The following is an 18,243-nucleotide window of genomic DNA, read 5'->3' on the forward strand; positions in this document are numbered from 1 at the left end:
GTTAATGAACTTAAAACACCTAGCTTATCTGAAATCCTGTGAATTTCTGCCAGTTATTTTCATATTGTGTTTCTATCACCTGTTGTAGTGGTACATATTCAAGCTGAAACAATTAGATGTCTGACTGCTGTGTTTTTTCCTTTAAGTTTTAACTTTTAAAAACATTATTTGGTAATTCACAGAGATCTATCTTTAAGGTGACAGCCTTCATTTAGGTTTCTTCAGCTGAATCTTGGTAGCTGGGTATAATGTGCACATTTTTTGACCAACAGCTATTTCATTCCTACTGTGAGAGAAGTTCTTTTTGGTTCCAGCTCCTACCCAATAGCTTAATTAAGTCTAAACACACACTTAATTACAAAGGAACGACCAGAAAGTCATTGTCTTTTTTTTTTCTTTTGTCTGTACGTAATTTCCGTACTTGTAAGTTTTGCCATCTTTTTAATGTTTAAGTGAAGGGATGTTTTTAAAATTTCTGTAGGCAACACCTGAATTTCAGGACCATGCTATAGAGTCATTGCTCAGGCACAGCTCCTTGTAGAGCCTACAGGGACAGAGATAGTCATCCTCTGGGGTGAACCCTGTTCTATAATCCTGAGTGACAGTAACCAGGTGTGTGAGCAGCACCCATACTGAGGATGATCCTTGAGATCTTTCTCCTGGAATTCACTGGTTCTGGTGGCAGATGTGCCTTTTCACCCTGCTCCTCCTACAATGGCCACCCCCTTCTGCTGGAGAGAGGAAAACGGAAGGAGGAGTTGTTTCCTTCCTCCACGCTGTACTTTGTTCTCCTAATTGGCAGCCATTTGTCCTCCGGCTCTGCCATGAGACACATCTGACAAGTTCATCCTTCAGTGGGTTTTAAATTAATGTAGACTGTCGTTTTTGACTTTAGTTTTGTAGCAGCTGGCATAGAAGCCAGTAAATGTGTAAGGCACATTTGAAAAACTGCAGTATTGGTGAAATGTAGGAAATGTGAAATTTTTATAGAAATGCAAGGTTAATTTAGAACGGTAAATGCCTCACAAAGGATTTTGGTAGGTGATCTAACCAAGATGTACTTGTACTCTACATTTGGCTTTTGTGTGTGTGTGTGGTGCTGGGGATTGAACCCAGGGCCTTGTGCTCGACAGGCAAGCACTTTACCAACTGAGCTATGTCTCCAGCCCTATATTTGACCTTTTTAACTGAAGTTTCTGTGACTCTTCCCACCTGCCATTGTAAAGGGGAGAAGAGAGTTGCACCATTGTACGCCGCCCCGCCTTGGCTCCTGAATGATGATTTAAGTTCTCCATCTTCTGAGCTTTTGAAGTAATTTCATATACTTTCCCAATCATTCTCGTTCCATCTCTCCCAATGATGCTTTAAGTCTTTGTTCTCAAATTCAAACACATCCTTATTCTGGATGACATACAGGCAACATTAAAAAAAAAAAAAACTGGAGAGGTATGAAGTATACGCCCCAATCTGTACTGAGTATTGGGTTTTTAATATTCATCAATAAATACTGATGACAAGAAACTACTTAAGTACTTTACTACTTTTTACATTCTTCAGTAAGTTTGTTAAGAATTTTATTAGCCATGGCACCTTTTTGTCAACTTTGAAAATTCTTGTTGTGAACTGTATATTTTATTTGGTGCTCAGGTAAGTATAGTCATGTCTCACTGCACAACAGAGAGATGATTTGAGAAATGAGAAAAGCATTGTTAAGTGAAGTGTTAACATCATAGAGTATTAATACAAACTGATTGTTACCACATCCCTAGGTGATACAATTTTATGGGACTGCCTCATCTATGCTGCCCATTGACTGAAATGTCACTGTGTGGCACAGGACTGTCCATGAATTTTAATGAGTCTTTGAAATAACTCCTATCTCTCCATGGGCTTGAGCCTAAAGAATGAAAGCCAGTGTTCTAGGATTTCAAAATTAAGGCAAACACTGTTCACACTGGCATATTTTGGGTTGAGTATTAAACATATGTTGGGCTGGGCCTGGTGATGCATGCCTGTAATCCCAGTGGCTCACAAGGTGGAGGAATGAGAGCAAGATTGTGTAGGATCTGAGGCTAATACACAAAACTGGGTCACCTTCCTATGTGCCATCAATGAATTTGAAAATTAATACCATAGCATTTTACATCAGCACACTTCCCCCTCCCCAAATAAAAATCTAAGAAAAATGATCAAGATCTATATGAGGAAAACTACTAAGAGAATGCAAGAAATGAAAGAACTAAATAAACGAGATGTGAAATGTTCTTGAGTACAAAGTGCTATGGTTTAGAGGTGCTTTGTCCTCTAAGGGTTTATGTGTGTCCTGAGTGAAGATGTTGAGAGTGTTGGGACCTTTAAGAGGTGGGGCCTAGTAGGAGGTTGTTACTGGCTCTTCTCTGTGCTCTGTTTTCCTGTCATGTGATCTCTTCCTTTTGCACACACTCCTGTGATTGTGATGCTATCTAACAGGGTTAACATTAATGGTAATTTTTTGCCATGAGGTGGAATGTCCTGAAGCATGAGCTAAATAAACCTCTTCTCTTTATAACTTACCCAGCCTCAGGTATTTCAATACAGTAATGGAAACTGGACTATCACAAGAAGACTCAATATGGTTAAGATGATAGTTCTTTCCAATTTCTTCTATAGATTCAATGCAATCTCAATCAGAATTCCAAGTCATTTTGTAGATAGTAACAAAAATGGATTCCAAAGTTTACATGGAGAGGTAAAAGACCCAGAACAGCCAACACAGTTTTTGAAGGAACAGAATGATGTTGGAGGACTGACACTACCTGACTTGAAGACTTACTATAAAGCTACATTGTTGATTTAGTTGGGGTGACTTGTTTATGTTGAATGGGAATCTGACGTCCTGCCTCCTAGAGCATTATGTCTTCCTGTGAAGGCACTGCTTCACAGTGAAGAGGCGAGTTTTCCTCATGCTTTGTAAAGATCTACAGTCTTAGAGATGGCCGTTTTCTCCAGTGTGTGGAACCTGCCAGAAGTAATCGGTTGGTAAGCAGTCTCTAGCTCAGTGTGCCAGATACATTGTTCCAAGTAAGCATTGGTTTGAACTAGTTAAGAAAACATGACTTTGTGCAGTAGTCACTCAGATGTTTTTAAGAGGTTTGTGTATTTATGTAAGACACCATTTCTGCTAGCCATTTTATAGGGTGCAGAGCTTGCCTGGCCTGTCCCTTTCCAGGAGGAACGTGAGTCATGGGGAGAATCATGATGAAATGATGGAAAAGAGGTGAACACCTTTGTAGTTCAACAGAGGAAGAAACTGATCATTCTCCTTTTGTTCTCCTATTGCACAGCTTTGAAAACCAAACGTGCAGACCGAAAATACTACCCTTAATTGAGTGTGATGATGATGATGATTTTTAATCCTTATCCTTTAAATCCAGGAAGCACAACGCAAGCTGAACAAACACTATATATTCCATAGAAAACTTTTTGTGGGCTGGGGTTGTGGCTCGTGGTAGAGTGCTTGCCTAGTGTGTGTAAGGCAATGGGTTTGATTCTAAGCATCACATATAATAAATGAATAAAAAGCAAAGTCTATCAACATCTAAAAACAATGTTTAAAAAACAAAACTTTTTTCCTGTTTCTCCCCAAATCTGATGGACTCCATTATTTGGTTTGTAGTCATTAGGCCATACCTTTTTTTTTTTTTTTTTTTTGTCTACAAAACAAGACAAATTACCTCAGGCAGGTGTGTGAGGAAGGAGCTGAGAGGCAGGGCCTGTTCCCAGCCCTTAGTCCCAAAGCCTGGTTGCTGCAGGCCTGGAGGGGTTGAAGGTGCAGGGCCCTGTGGGTGAGGAGCTGTGCTGTTTTTCACTGGCTTTGTCTCCCTTCCTCAAGCTCAACACCCTATTGATTGGCTAAAGAATCACACACCCACATTCAAATACTCACTTCCTTTTTTAAATTTTTTTATTGTAAACAAATGGGATACATGTTCCTCTGTTTATACATGGAATAAAGGCATACTATTTGTGTAATCATAAATTTACATACGGTAATGTTTGATACATTCTGTTATTTTTGCCCTTCCCCCCATCCCTCCCACCCCTCTTTTCCCTCTATACAGTCCGTCCTTCCTCCATTCTTGTCCCCCTCCCACAAATTGGAGAATACCATGCTAAGTGAGATAAGCCAATCTCAAAAAACCAAAGGACGAATGATCTCACTTCTAATCTTTCATTCTGAAAGTAAAACATGCAACTTTCTCCTCAGCCATCATACCCTTTCCCATCCTGGGTGGTGTCGGTGGGAAGCATAGGTGCTCTGGCTAGGCTGCAGTTCCAGCCCCTGCAGAAGTTGTCAGTGTGTCCTTAGGCAGGTGACTTACTCAGGTCATTCATGAAAGGGGGTGGTGGGAGTGAGGCTTACATTGCTTTCCTCTCTCATTGTATAGGAATAAATGGAGATACAGTGTCCTAGGTACCTGGCCCAGAAAAGATTATTTATCATCCTCTTCTAATTTATACTGTAAATGTAGAAACTCTGAAACCCCCCTTTCCAAAACTTTATCCTTTAAAGACATATACTGCTGTATGCAGGTGAATGTGAAATATCGAAAGTTACTGGGCACAGTGGTGGCAAACTGTAATCCCAGCAGCTTGGGAGGCAGAGGCAGGAGGATTGAGAGTTCAAATCCAGACTCATCAAAAGCGAGGCACTAAGCAACTCAGACTCCATCTCGAATAAAATACAAAATAGGTCTGGGGATGTGGCTCAGTGGTTGAGAGCCCTTGAGTTCTTTCTGTGGTTGAAACCCCCACCCCCAAAAAAGTTAAACTCATGAACTCGGCAAAATATACAGCCAGCACTTGTGTTGTCATGGACCCATTCTGAGTTGTACTAAATAAGTATTTTTTGCATATGAAGAACATGTTCATGATCCACTGAGAATCTGTCTCCCACCCCTCATACACAACTTTCTCCTCTTTTAATATTTTCTTTTTTTTTTTTTTTTTTCTGATCAAGAGCTGGAAATGATGGATGGTGGCCTTTCAGATACAATCTTTCTCTAGCCAAGGAGAGAAGAAGGCCACCTGGTGCAGAGACTGAATCTACCCTTACCAGTCAGAGAAAGTACCTAACTGTATATTCTTGATTAGCAAAGCAAAGTTCTTTTGAAATGTTAAATATGTGTCCATACCCCTGTGCCTTCTCTCCGCTCCTTTCTTATCTATATGGTGAATGGGATGAGTGCACCCTAGAGTAGGTTCCAGTCTTCACTCTGAAGACTTATCAAGGCCCCAACCTTGGGCAACCTACCAAGTCAGAGGACTTCCCATCTTTTTATCTATATAATGGGGACAGTCATAACCTGTACCGCCTGAAGTGGTTCAGAGAACACACTGCAATGAGATAATGCACATTAATCTCTTAGAATAGCACCAAAACCAAGTTAGCTCTTTGTCTGTTTATTTATGAAGGCAACAAACACCTTTCTCTGAAATTCTCTCATAGATGTATACTTTCTGCAAAATGTTACTGTTCTTGAGATGTGATGGTCTGCAGGTAGAAGAGGTGCTCAGAGCTCCCAACTTCACCCTGCCTGATGCAGTCCAGCGGTGCTGTGTGTGCATTGTGTGTTCAGGTCAAGTGAAGGCTGTCTCTCTCCTTATACTCCTGCATCTCAGAGACAGACAAAGATGGCCTATATTTGTCTAGCATGGAATGAAAGAGGGATAGATCTTTATTAAACTTTGATGGACATGTGATATCTTGATGTGTCTAGCATTTGAAAAGATGCATGGTGGTTTTACTATTTTAATAGTACCTGCTTGTGAGATGATCGAAATATTTTACAATTATACTAAACTAGTTTGTTTTATTGAATAGTAGTTTGTGTTTCATTTAGTCCTCACACACAGTTTAGGTAGGAAAAACCAGAGAATAAATAAATACGTGGATTTCATTCATTGGGGTACTTGCTGAGGGTGGTACAGGAGTTGAAGGATAGGTCTGGTAGCAATAAGTTGGCATTGCCTTTTCCTTTAGAAGGAGCACTTTCAGTCTGCATTCTTCTACTAGGTGGTATAGTTTGGGCATATCACTGGCCTCAGGTTCAGGCCACTTGTTTTCTAATGTTAGATTCACTTCTGTCTTGACTCATTTTTAAATTAAGTTTTTCATTGTCAACTTACTGAAAATACTTGAAATCATCTCCTTAAGGAATATCATGTCCCAAACGGATGACACTATATAAGATACAACCTTGGAAGAAAGGCCACTATACCAACAGGATGATTACTGAAAATTGGCAGTAACTTCACAGCCACTCTTGGAGTGAAGACCTACTTGAATCTGAGAATCCTGTTGTTTGAAAGTGTTAAGTCTGTCGTCTGGTGCAGACTCCAGGTCTTTGGTGAGGGAAACAGGAAATGGGCCTAGAAGAAAAGAGGGAGGCTGTTCATTCAGCTGTACTCACAGACGTGGGCTATAGTGTTGTTTTTGCTGGAAAGGATTATGTGGAAAAAAGAAGTGTTTGCTATTTTCATTTTTGTAACTTCTTATGGCCCAGAGAAAAGAAACTAAGGTTTTGGAAGTGTTTGTCTTGAGGGTGACTGAGAAGTCCTATCACCGCTAAGTATACCAGTTCCTCATGCTCTTGCAAGATTTATGAAAGACAACTAAGAGGAAGGCACAGCTTTCTCTTTATGAGTAATTATGATCATGGGCCATTTGCAGAACGTTTCACATTTCATCGTTTTCACCCATCTGACTTTTACTGTAAGAGCCTTCCATTGTGAGCAGTGGTATAAACTTGAATCTTGATTTTACTGTTCCACTAGTATTTACTTTAACCATAGGCAGATTACTTTGCACAGTCTCTGCACTGTTGTCTTTCTCTGTTGATGTGTAATGCCCACCTAATTGGGCTGCTGGGAGTATTGACTGGGTTGGATGCAAGACAGAGTGCTTGATAGGTATCCATTATCCTATTGCTTAAGGAAATTAAGGTCAAAGATAAGTCACACTGACTCAAATACAACAGTCTAAGTCCATTGGTAACAGGGATGATAACAACTTAACCTGGGTCCTTTCTGGAAGCCTCACCAAAATATAAGAAAGACTTTCATAAAATTGGTGTCCTTAAAGAAGGGTAAGCTTCTGCTACTGGAATAATCTACTTAGTGGACCACTGCTCCATCTAAGTGATGGAATAGTAATCCACTGGAATAAGGGTACATAGGTAGAGGATGAGCCTATAAATTAAGACAGCCCCTTTAAAGAATTACGAGAAGTGAAATAATGTCTTTACACAACAACATTTCTGTGTTCACTCTTCTGTTCCACCTATGCCCGCCCTGTCTCCTGATCATGCTTTTTTAAAAAAATTGATCAGTCCTGAAGTTTCTTAATTTTTGCAGAAATACTCAGCATTTTTCCATGCATATATAGCATTTGATGGAGAGGGCAGTGGTGGGACAGGAGTTGGGGTCATCCAATTGAATGGGTTGCTGTTGAATGCCAGGCAGTGTCCTAGATTTCAGGGGACCAAAGATGCCTGATCCTCAGGGTGCACATATACTTTGGGGGAGGCCAATGAAGGATCCATGCAGCAAGACCTAGAAGAGTTCAGGTCCACAAGCTGGGGACATAGATGAAGAGTGTGGGCTTATGGAGTGGGTGTGGTTGGAGAAGGGTTCCAGTGGGAAATCTAGGGTTTAAAAGGTTTGTGAGCAGACAAGGAGGTGCCCTAAAAAGGAACAGGAAAGAAAGGAAGTTAATGGCCAAGCGCATGGTGTATTAATTTAGGTCAGTACGTGTAAGCTTTTTGGGACGAGGGACTGTTCCCATTGATTGGTAGGGTGGCAAAAACTACTTGCTTCCCTAGTAGTCAAAAGTCTTGTGGGACAGTGGTTTTCCGCAAGATTATAGATGGGAATGAAGGTGATACCCTTTTTGTCCCTTGCTTTTGTCTTTTATTTGGGGGGTGCTGTTAGGGACTGAACCCAGGGACTCCCACTCAGCCACACCCTTGACCCCCTAAACGTCCCAGGAGTTGCTCCCCAGTGAGGGGCTATCTCTGTGCTGACCTTTCCTAAAGCTGATGTCAAATATTTGAGGCTGTTTCTATGACATGCAAATATTACAAATAAGCAGCATCTAAATATTTGTGATGTACGAAGAGTTTTAGAACTGTTTGGCTGTGATACAAAGATAACGTTTCTATGCCATATTTAGATCAAGTTTCTAGTCATTACACATTATTAGGAGTGGGTTGATGTGTTACTGAGTATTGCATTTAAGAGAGGACTATTTTAATGTGCTGTTTTCTTCTGTGGAATTTTAGACTTAGCCACTGGGTATTTTTCTTTTGTTGGTGATGATGTTATTGTCTTTAATCTACTCAAACTACATAGTATTTGCGCTCACTAACAGATTTCATAATTCTGTTTACTCTGAGATGACCTTTGTTTATTTCCTGATTTTGAACATTAATTCCCTATCATTTATTTTTATTATTTATACTTTTTGGTTTCAAAAATAATCCTCAGGTAGGATTACTAAAAATTAATAAGTGGTTCATGTTGGTTGAGAGTGTCCCACACGTTCAGATTCGGAAACCCTTAACAGAGAAAACGGCATAATCAAAACCCCATGGGCCCCTTCTAGAGGTCTCCAGGGATTCTTTTGGTTGATTGGAAGCAGAGCTCAAAGAGGGTCACCTGCCAATTGTTTTCAGTAAGGTAGCAGCCAGTGTGACAAGATTTTAAAAAGTTATAGTTCTCTTGACTGAAATTTTAACTCATTTGAAGTATGTGGAAATAAAGGAGCAATAGAATAGTAGGTGCAATCATATGAATTTGATCTGTAAATTCCATTGCAAAGTAACAGTACAGCAAAGAAATCTTAACTTTAGGTTAATATCACACAGGCAATGTTTGTCATTCAGCTGTTCCTTTGTAAAAGCAGAACATAACAGTTGTCTGTTCGCTGTTACTTGGGTCTGAGAGACATCACTTTAAGGTTTGCTGTTCCCTTGTGGTGAGGGTTAAGGAACTCTGTTCAAGGGTATTAGCCATACACAGACCCACTTCTAGATTCAAAGCAATGTGTCATTTGAGTTTGGAAAGCAAATTGGCTCCAGAAATGAGAGTGAAATTGAATTAACCAGCTTTGATCCATTGACATTTGAAATTGGGTCTGGTATGAGGAATTAAGAATTGAGATGTATTCAAGGCTTATAGCTTTCTTTTCTTGTGATGTTTCATATTTGTGCAACTTATCTTTATTATACAGATTAGGGTCTCCCCTCCACCCACAGGGCTATAAACATGTCTTTGTTTGGCACTGGTGTCTATAGTGGATACTAATAAAACCAGTCACATGGCTTTCTTTTCACTCAGAACTCATCTGACTACTTCTGCCTCATGTCTCAGATGAAGGGTCAAGGGACAGGCAGGGTCCCCATGCTTGCTGCTACTGCCACACCACTGACACATGGGCCCCCTCCTGTCAGTGACTGGTCATCCCCTGAGGAAGCAGTCAGGATGTGGAAACTGGGGATTCTGTTTCTAGTGTTCACATTCAGTCAGCATCCCCTTCGTTTTTCTTAGTTGTGAAAATTTTGTTTAAAAAAATTTTCTTGAAATATTTGTTTTCTATAACCGAAAGGCATATAAGGTAACACACATAAATAAAAATTTGGTTTTAAATAATGTGTCTAAAGCTTTATGAGCCAAATTCAAACGGGAAGATGATGCCTGATGAATAAAAATTAAACTTGATTTATTTGTATAAGTAAATTTTAATAACAATTTCTCCTGCTTTCTATGGGTAATATATAAATAAGTCCTATTTATATTCACCAAAGATTTTGTGAGTGCTGAAAATTTTAATATGTTAATTTCTAAATTCAGGTGAAGTCTGTTTGAAATCAAGTTTCTTTCCAGTTTTCCCTCTAGGAAATTTCCCCAAGATAGCATCTTTTGCTTATGTAATTATTAAGTGTGACTTTAAAATGACTTTTATACTGAATTGTGGTAGTCACAAATTATAGTCAACAGATGCTAGATAGATGGTTCAGGAGAAATGCAACAGGTGTCACCTTTGCCAGTTGTGTGTGAAATGTGCAGATGACCCAGAGTTGCGGATCCTCGGGCACTTCAGCCCTGTCCTTGAACTTTGTGATGCTGCTGCTTTTATTTTTGTGGTAATGATACCAAAAAAAAATAGGATTTTTTCAATGACCAATTGCATCTTTCTTGTTTTTCTTAATATTTATTTGTTTTCTTTTTTCCAGGTGTTGATTTTAAAATCAAAACAGTAGAGCTAAGAGGAAAGAAAATTGGATTACAGATCTGGTAAGTGGCAGAGTATGCCCCAGTAGTGTGCCGTGTGTGTTTAACAGTCCATATGCTTGTCTACTAAAATGAACTGTGTGAGCTGGCCCATCTCCCCTACTTTCTGCTCCTTGGCTCATTGTCAGATCAGATGAACAGCTCTTCCTCCATGGGAGAATTTAGCAGCATCTCCTTATTTGAGGCTGCATTTGCACACGAGGTGTTGTGTTGCTCTCGTGAGAGCTATTTGGGAGCCTTTACACCTCTGTTTTTAAATCACGTGACATGATCTCAAAACTGCCATCACTAACATGGTGGCTGAAATGCATGTCTCCATGTCTTTATTTTGTGTGGTAGTATTCAAAGAGAGCCCACTGTGTTCACAACCAGATTGGCAGAAGGTGAAGGCATACCACCTGGGGACAGTTCAGGGTGGTGCTGTGGGTAGGCACACCCCTTCTAGCTGTTCTGCGGGTGCCCCCTTTGCCTGCCAGAAGTGGTCCATAAACCCCTTCCTGAAAAGAAGCTCCTTTCTCTGTTCATCAGAAAGAGACCAAACCAGCTGCGTTTTAACCGTTTTTGGCGTTTTAACTGTGTTTGGCGCTCACTGCTTTCCCTTCTCCATTACCAACCCAAGGATAGCCTTTAGAGGTACAGAGGTACATAAGGTTGTGAGAGAACTCTCTGGAGAAAAGGATAGGCTCTGGTCTGGTGGAGCTGAGAACTGGCGCAGCTGAGCTGTGCTGAGGATGCCGTTGTTTTCCACGATGCCGGTGCAGTGCCCTCAGCTTAACTCCTCTTGGCAGGTCACCCTCAGCTCTGACTGTCTGTCCACCATCTCTGTGTGTGTGTTTAATGAATTGCTGCTTCACCTGTGGCATTGCCGCTCATCTAACGCTTGAATGTTAGTGACATGTCTCCATCCTTCATCTGTGTCCCTGTCTAGGCCAGCACTGGAGCTAAGCCAGTATTGCTCGCCTTCAGAGGTGTCTGAGGTGATACCTTCATTTGGCCATCTGCAACTCCATAACCCATGCTGAGGGGTTTAGGGGTTTTGTTTTGTGTTGTGTTTTTGTTTTAGATTTGATTATGTAACATTAAAGTCTTAAAAATGGTGAATAAAAAAAGTATGAATTTCTTATACCAGCCCCTGAAAAGGCAGCAAAGTTTATTTTTCACATTGCTGCCCATCAAAATAAATGCAAATGTGCAGGTACTTCCCTGGAATTTGGCCCACCAAGACTGTACTGGTAGCACTGGATGTATCTGGAGTTTGACTGCAGTGCCTTTGACTGATACAGGCAGGCCCTCCTTCAGAATTCCAGTCCACAGAGAAGAGAGTGATGGTGGGGTTCCAGGAAAGTAAAAGCATTCTTCAAAACAACTCTTTTGCTTCCCTCTTGACTCTTCATTCTTCTAACTTTATCACCTGTCAACATGAAATTGGTAAAGAATAATGGGGGGCACTGGGTTGTGACTCCATGGTAGAGTGCTTGCCTAGCATATGTGAGACACTGGGCTTGATTCTTAGTACCACATATGAATAAATAAATAAAATAAAGTCCATCAATAACTAAAAATTTAAATAAGTAACAAGATAGAGGAACAATGAGCTGATGTATTAGATTTATTGAAAGGTTGATTTGCGAGTTTTCTACATGGAATATTCCAGTGATTCAGTTAGGAAGTAGACTTGTCTTTTCCTGAAGTGGTTTTCAACAATGAAATATATATCCACATTATACCAACCACTTTGTTAATCATATAATTACTAAAAAAATAAGATTTTTTATATTCTGAAATTTTTATATAAAAGATGGAAAAAAAATGTGCTAGGTTGTAGTTTGGTGGTAGAGAACTTACCTAACCTGCACAAGGAAGGTTCTGGCACTGAAAAAAAGAACACAGGAAAAAAAAAGATGAAAAACCTTTTTCTTCATTTTTGCCATGCAGTAGATAAAAAGGAGATATGGCATCATATTTCTCATTCTTATTACTTATTTAAAATGTGGGTTGATTGTCCTTCATTCAAAATGCTTGGGACCAGAAGTATTTTGGATTTCATAATATTTTCCTAAACATAATGAGATACTTTGGAGGCAGGATCCAAATTCTGAACATGGAATTCATTTATGTTTCATATACACCTTAACCATAGTTTAACCTGAAGGTCATTTTAAGTACTATTTTTAGTGTGCCTACATTTTGACTACGACTTGTCACTTGAGGTCAGGTGTGGGATTTAGATTTGGGGGCATAAAAGTTTTGGCTCAGGGACACTTGACCTGTGTGCATGGCTTGTTTTAGAGAAAAGAGCCATCCTTGTGCTGTTGTAAAGTGTTTTGTCGCAGTTGTGTGATTGTGTTTCACTGTCATTGGTTGAGGAAGTAGGATCAGATTGTGGAGTCAGAAAAAGTTCTTCAAGGGAACATGGGACTGTGCTGGGCTGATAGTAGCCAAGCTCTGCTTTCCTACCCTGTCCACCCACAGAACATGACCTGTCAGTTTTCAGAAGGGCTTGTTAGAACAAATGCATTTTTTTCCTAGTCATTTCTGTTTATAGCCAAGATAAGCAAATATTTACTCTAGAGAGAGTTCTAAAAGTTAAAAGTTCCAAAAGCTGCTGTTGTCTTTGTCACAGCTCTGTATCACATTTTATCATTTCCACATTTTTCAGTTCCTTGATTATCTGTGTTGGTCAAAAAAGGGCCTTTTTTCTCTTTTCTCTAGAGAAGTATTTCTACGTGAGTGTACATAAGAACTTGAATGTGAGTGTTGCCAAAATGTATTGACTAACATATAGTTTCACCAATGTATAGATGTATATCCAAATGCTGTCTTGGAAATTATTCACAGTGAACATGGAGTCATTGTGTTTAAATGGACCAATGGACCAATGGACCGAAGCCATGAAATATGTCTCCTACCTTGAAGCATAGGATTAAAGTGCTTCATCCTACCACCCCAGTCTTCACTGCTGGGGAATTTGTTTCAACTGGTGTTCTTAGGTTGGCATCAGTTAATTCTCTGCTTGTAAGAAGTGGAACATTTCATATGGTAGAATTGGTTTTTGCCCTGCAAATTAGTATCTGTGTCATTTAAATGAACATATTAGATACAGCAAGTAAGAATCTTGGCATTGTTTAAGCATTACTATATATCAGTCTTAGAAAACAGAATTGCAGGAGTTTTCTCTTTGGAAAATGCTGGTGTAATGAATGATGATTTAGCTGGTATCACTAAACTACAAATTTCTGTAAATCATCTTTTTAACATTACAGTGAAAATTCAAGTTCATGGAGATAAAGAACACAAATATTAAGATTGTCTATCTTCACAGAATGAAAAGTATAATTGTGCTTTACTTTGGCATTACATTTTTTGAAATTTAATCATTTAATTTTTTGAAATTTAAATTTAATTTTGTGGAATTTTTATGGTGCAACAAATATTTGCTGAATGGAAACATTTCATTTACCCTATCCTTTGCCCATACATGATAACATATAATGTAGTGTATAAGGGAAATACACTATATATTTTCTATTGCTTTTGAGAGCAATAGAAAATGAAGAGTTTCTGAACTGAGATATTTTGGGAATATGGAATAGTTTCTCAAAGGAACATGCTTTTCCACCTCCAATATTCAAAGTCAGGTACAAAAAGATGGAATTTAGGGTATAATCTTAAATGGGAAATGATGGATTATTGGTGGTTGCTTTGTAAATGCCATATTTAAAAAGGTAATTTTCTACGTTTTACTTCGTAAAAACAAACTATCATGTATTTCGATTGTGACTGATTCTCTGACTTTACAGAGGAGGTTATTCTGGATAGTTTGTTAGTCTTGCTTCATAATCCAGCACCATATATCTGATTTAGTTGTTCATGCAGGTGCAAAGATAACTTTGTATCTCCTATAGTTCCGCCAGAGGAATTTTTCCTGGCTAAAGAGGGTGGGAGGATAGGCGTGTTTCTCTTTCCTCATAGAGAAATATCAACAGTATACATATTTGCCCTGGATTGTGGAGTTGCTTGCTTTGACTGTTGTTTGGGAACTGATTTTTGCTACTATTTCCTAGGGACACAGCAGGTCAGGGGAGGTTCAACAGCATTACCTCAGCTTATTACGGAAGTGCCAAGGGATCATATTAGTGTATGAAATCACTAAGAAGTAGGTATTTGATGATTTGTCACAATTTTCTGTCCAATGTGATATGTTTGTGGGTATCAATCATTATGAAAGGAAGAAGAGGGAAACAGAAGGAGGGAGCCTGATTTTGCAAAATAAACATCATTTGATTCATTTTACAGCCCCCGTTATTTAGTTCCTGTGATAGGTGAGTCAGTGAAGATCTAAATTAACCAGAATCAGCTGATAAATAATAAAGCTAGATTTTCATTCTGGTACACTGCACTCTGATTTTAAAGCTCAAACATGCTCATTCTACTGTATCCATTTGCTACCATGTTATTAAATATAGGACACTCATGTTTCTGCAGAAAGGCTACTTGGATGCTCATTTTGTACACTTGAGGAGATGACCTTATTTGTGGTGCCTATGGGCTGTCCTGGGCCCTCAGCTGGCCATCTGCCCTCAACATCATAGATGTCTTTTGGATCCTCTTTTTGAACAAGAGATTTTTCCTTTGATTCATGATTGACTTTATACAGAAAACCTGTGCCCGTACAATTGATGTAAGCTGTATTTTCCTCTAGGAGATGTGTACCCCAAATGCACATTTAGAAGGCAGAGCAATTTGGGGTAAGATGTGTTAGTATAGAACTGACCTCAATTTGAGAGTTTTCTTCCCCTTATGCTATAATTTGATGTCTTAATTCCTTTATTGTCACAAGTACACCTAATACAAATTTGGGTTTTATCTACAAATTGTATTGAAACCCAGTTGTATTTTGTCTGTAGTTGTACTGATGATGTTGAAGTTGTTTTGTTTCTAGTATTCCACGTGTACCTCTTTGAAATGTGTGAAGAACCAGACTTTAAAACACGAAGCAAAAAACCAGGCACAGTGGTGCATGTCTAATCCCAGCAGCTTGGGAGGCTGAGGCAGGAGGATTGTGAGTTGAAAGCCAGCCTCAGCAATGGTGGGGTGCTAAGCAGTGCCTGAGACCCTGTCTCTAAATAAAATACAAAATAGGGCTGGGGATATGGCTTAGTGGCTGGGTGCCCCTGAGTTTAAGCCCCAGTACCAGAAAAACAAAACAAACAAACAACAACAACAACAAAAAAACACAAACCAACAAGAAACAAACAAACAAAAGAAAAATATGAAACAGACCTAGGTGGGGTTCCTGCCCTCTGCTCACTAAACACTTGACCTTGGTCACTGGATATTGAATTCTCCTTATGCCCAGATATTACCTAACCAGGCCCATTTTGCCAGCTGCCCAGTGTGCCTATGAGTAAGACAAGTTTTGCAAAGAGCAAGTAAGTAGTCTTAATCGTCTTCCTGAGGATATGGCTTGGGAATATTTGGGAGATAAAGGAGCAGAATGATTTAAGGCATGGAGGTGAGGTCATCAATGCAATACATGTGCATAAGGAAACTTCATGGCTCTTCATGGAATACATGTTCAGAAAATGGATGAGTTAGCACTATCAATTAAGGTTTGAGAGTTTATCTGCCATTTTGTCCCCTGTTCTGTCTCTTACAGTCTCATTCCCCCTGAGAGATTTTATGCTTATCCTAAGTAAGGGGAAAGAGGTGGTGGAGGACTCTGATGGCCTGTAACTTCAGGATGACATATGGATGTTGAAAAATCCCTCCCTGCCTAATTGCAAAGGGGGCAAGATTGGCTGTTGGTCTGGGAGAGTTGAAAAGTATCAGCTTGTCTCAGATGTAGTGAAGTTTGGAAGACATAAATCTCAACAATTATGTTCATTATGCAAGACCCCAAAATCACAAGTGATAATGGTGATTAACAGCCCTGAAAGCAGAAGAAGCCAGGTGAGACTAGATAACATTTGGCATTTGCCTTCTGTGGATCCCTTTTGGTTGTATTTTTGTAGCCTTTTGGCTTCCTTGTATGTCTCCCTAACTCATTAACTCCCAAGTTTTCAATTCTGGGAATCTTTTTTAATTAACAAGAGGCATTAAAATAGGTTGGAAATCATAATCTAGATGTCATATATCCTTGATTATCATTAGGAACAAAAAACAGGTGCTGGGGCTGCAGCTCAGGGTCGGAGCACTTCCTCACACTTGTGAGGCACTGGGTTCAATCCTCAGCTCCACATAAAACAAATAAAGAAAATAAAGACATGCATCTACAACTACATAAAACATTTTTAAAAATACAGAATGTTCTCTAAGGCACTAGGACAATATAGTGTCATTTACATTTATAAGCCATCTTATACATAGGACAAATTGCTATTCTTTCATACATTGCACAATATAAAAAATTACCCCCATGACTTGTTACCATTTATTTTTTTGGTGGGAAGGAGCAAAAAATTTCAAACGGTTATAATACATGTTTGAGAACATGTCAGTTTTACATGTCATGGCTTATTGTGACACCTTCATCTTTCTTGCTGTTTGACAACAGTAGGATTTCTCATGTCAAATCTGATATCATTTTGCACAGTAGCAGGTACAGGAGTATTACACTTTCTCCTCCTAGTGGTTTCTCATTGCATTGTTCTAGGTAGCCTAAGTAAATGTCTCTTTTGAAATCCTACCAGTTTACGAGACAGTTGTTTTTGTTCAGAAGTTTGTGAACAATCTCTGCAGTTACAATACCCTTGCCAGTTATATGAGTGAACAAAGATTTTTTGGAAACCAACCAATCATGTTTATCCACAGCATCATTGAGATTATTACAAGTACCCACTACTTGTAAGCATATTGAACCATATTGGTTCTACTCTTTTTATTCATGGTGAGACATTGCCAGGTTGTTCCACTGTATCATAGTTTGTTGCACCAAGGAAGCATTTACAATCTTAGCATTTTACAAAGACAGTTTCATTGTTTGCATCAAATATAATCATATGCCTTTGTTTTCACATTATTCTTGTCACTTTAGATAATACCTGTGTGGCCTGTCTTGCCGCTTCCAGACAGTGTCTTCCCCAAAACCAGTCTTTAGAAGATATGTCAACAAGTCATAAGTGGTGAACAGTAGATTCTCTACCACTTCAAGCATTTGGAGAACCACCTTACTCCTGTGCTTAAAGATCATTGTTAGATCTTTCTTGAGCACTTCTGCCACAATAGAATGCAAGGGACAACATGTTAGTGGGTGCTAGGCAGCAGTGTGACATATTTCTAAGCAATAGGCATAGTCCCAGTATCCTGCTTATGGGACAGTTATTTTCAAACATCAATAATTTGAAAAATAGCACATTCCTAGATATAAAATGACAAACTACTTCAAGAAAATATTTTCATGAATGCATTTCTTATATTACATGCTTGTTATGTACATACTGGTCTTCCGTTGAACATTTTAGTAAAAGTAACTTTTGTAGTAGATTATGTTATTTTCACAATAAATTTTTAAATATTTCAAATGATCTCATCATTCACCAGTGACCTTTGTCAAAAGAATAACACTCTAAAAACATAATATTTATTTCAAAGTTAACCGTAAGTGGTCAGTTGATTGCTCAGTTTAATGTATAAGACACCTAAAAACTAATACATAGGACAACTGACATAATGGGTTAATATTAAACACTACTTATCTTAAGGGGTTTACCCCAGTACAACTGGTAGAGTTTAAATGTGCACAAACTCCTCCCTGCTTAGCTAATAAATCAAATGCCCTTCTATTTTCACAATATTAGTGTTACCTCAAGGTAGGTGAAGCTGTTTGTTATGGTTTCGATATTAGCACCTCATCATGGATGACCTAGGATACATAAGTGAAAGGGAGGATCTGCTGACCAATGGCTGCTG

At 39.1% G+C, this 18,243-nt stretch overlaps 1 protein-coding gene across 7 annotated transcripts in view; it reads left to right on the forward strand.

Moving 5' to 3' along the window:
* Window positions 1–18,243, forward strand: part of LOC306642717 (uncharacterized protein) — an 87,411-nt gene that overhangs the window by 14,690 nt on the left and 54,478 nt on the right. For 2 of the 7 annotated variants that reach the window (XR_013758606.1, XM_079108458.1), the window contains 2 exons: window positions 10,275–10,335; window positions 10,952–15,543. Coding sequence is in view for 4 of the 7 variants with exons in the window: in XM_079108458.1 (XP_078964584.1) it covers window positions 10,275–10,335; window positions 10,952–11,051 (161 nt within the window). In the remaining 3 variants the exon portion in view is untranslated. Of the gene's footprint in view, window positions 1–10,274; window positions 15,544–15,991; window positions 16,321–18,243 lie in introns of those variants that run through there. The other 5 variants (XR_013758605.1, XM_079108460.1, XM_079108461.1 and 2 more) reach the window with 5 other exon arrangements.

This window comes from Sciurus vulgaris, assembly GCF_902686455.1.
Source record: "Sciurus vulgaris genome assembly, chromosome: 13".
Taxonomy (NCBI): Eukaryota; Metazoa; Chordata; class Mammalia; order Rodentia; family Sciuridae; genus Sciurus; species Sciurus vulgaris.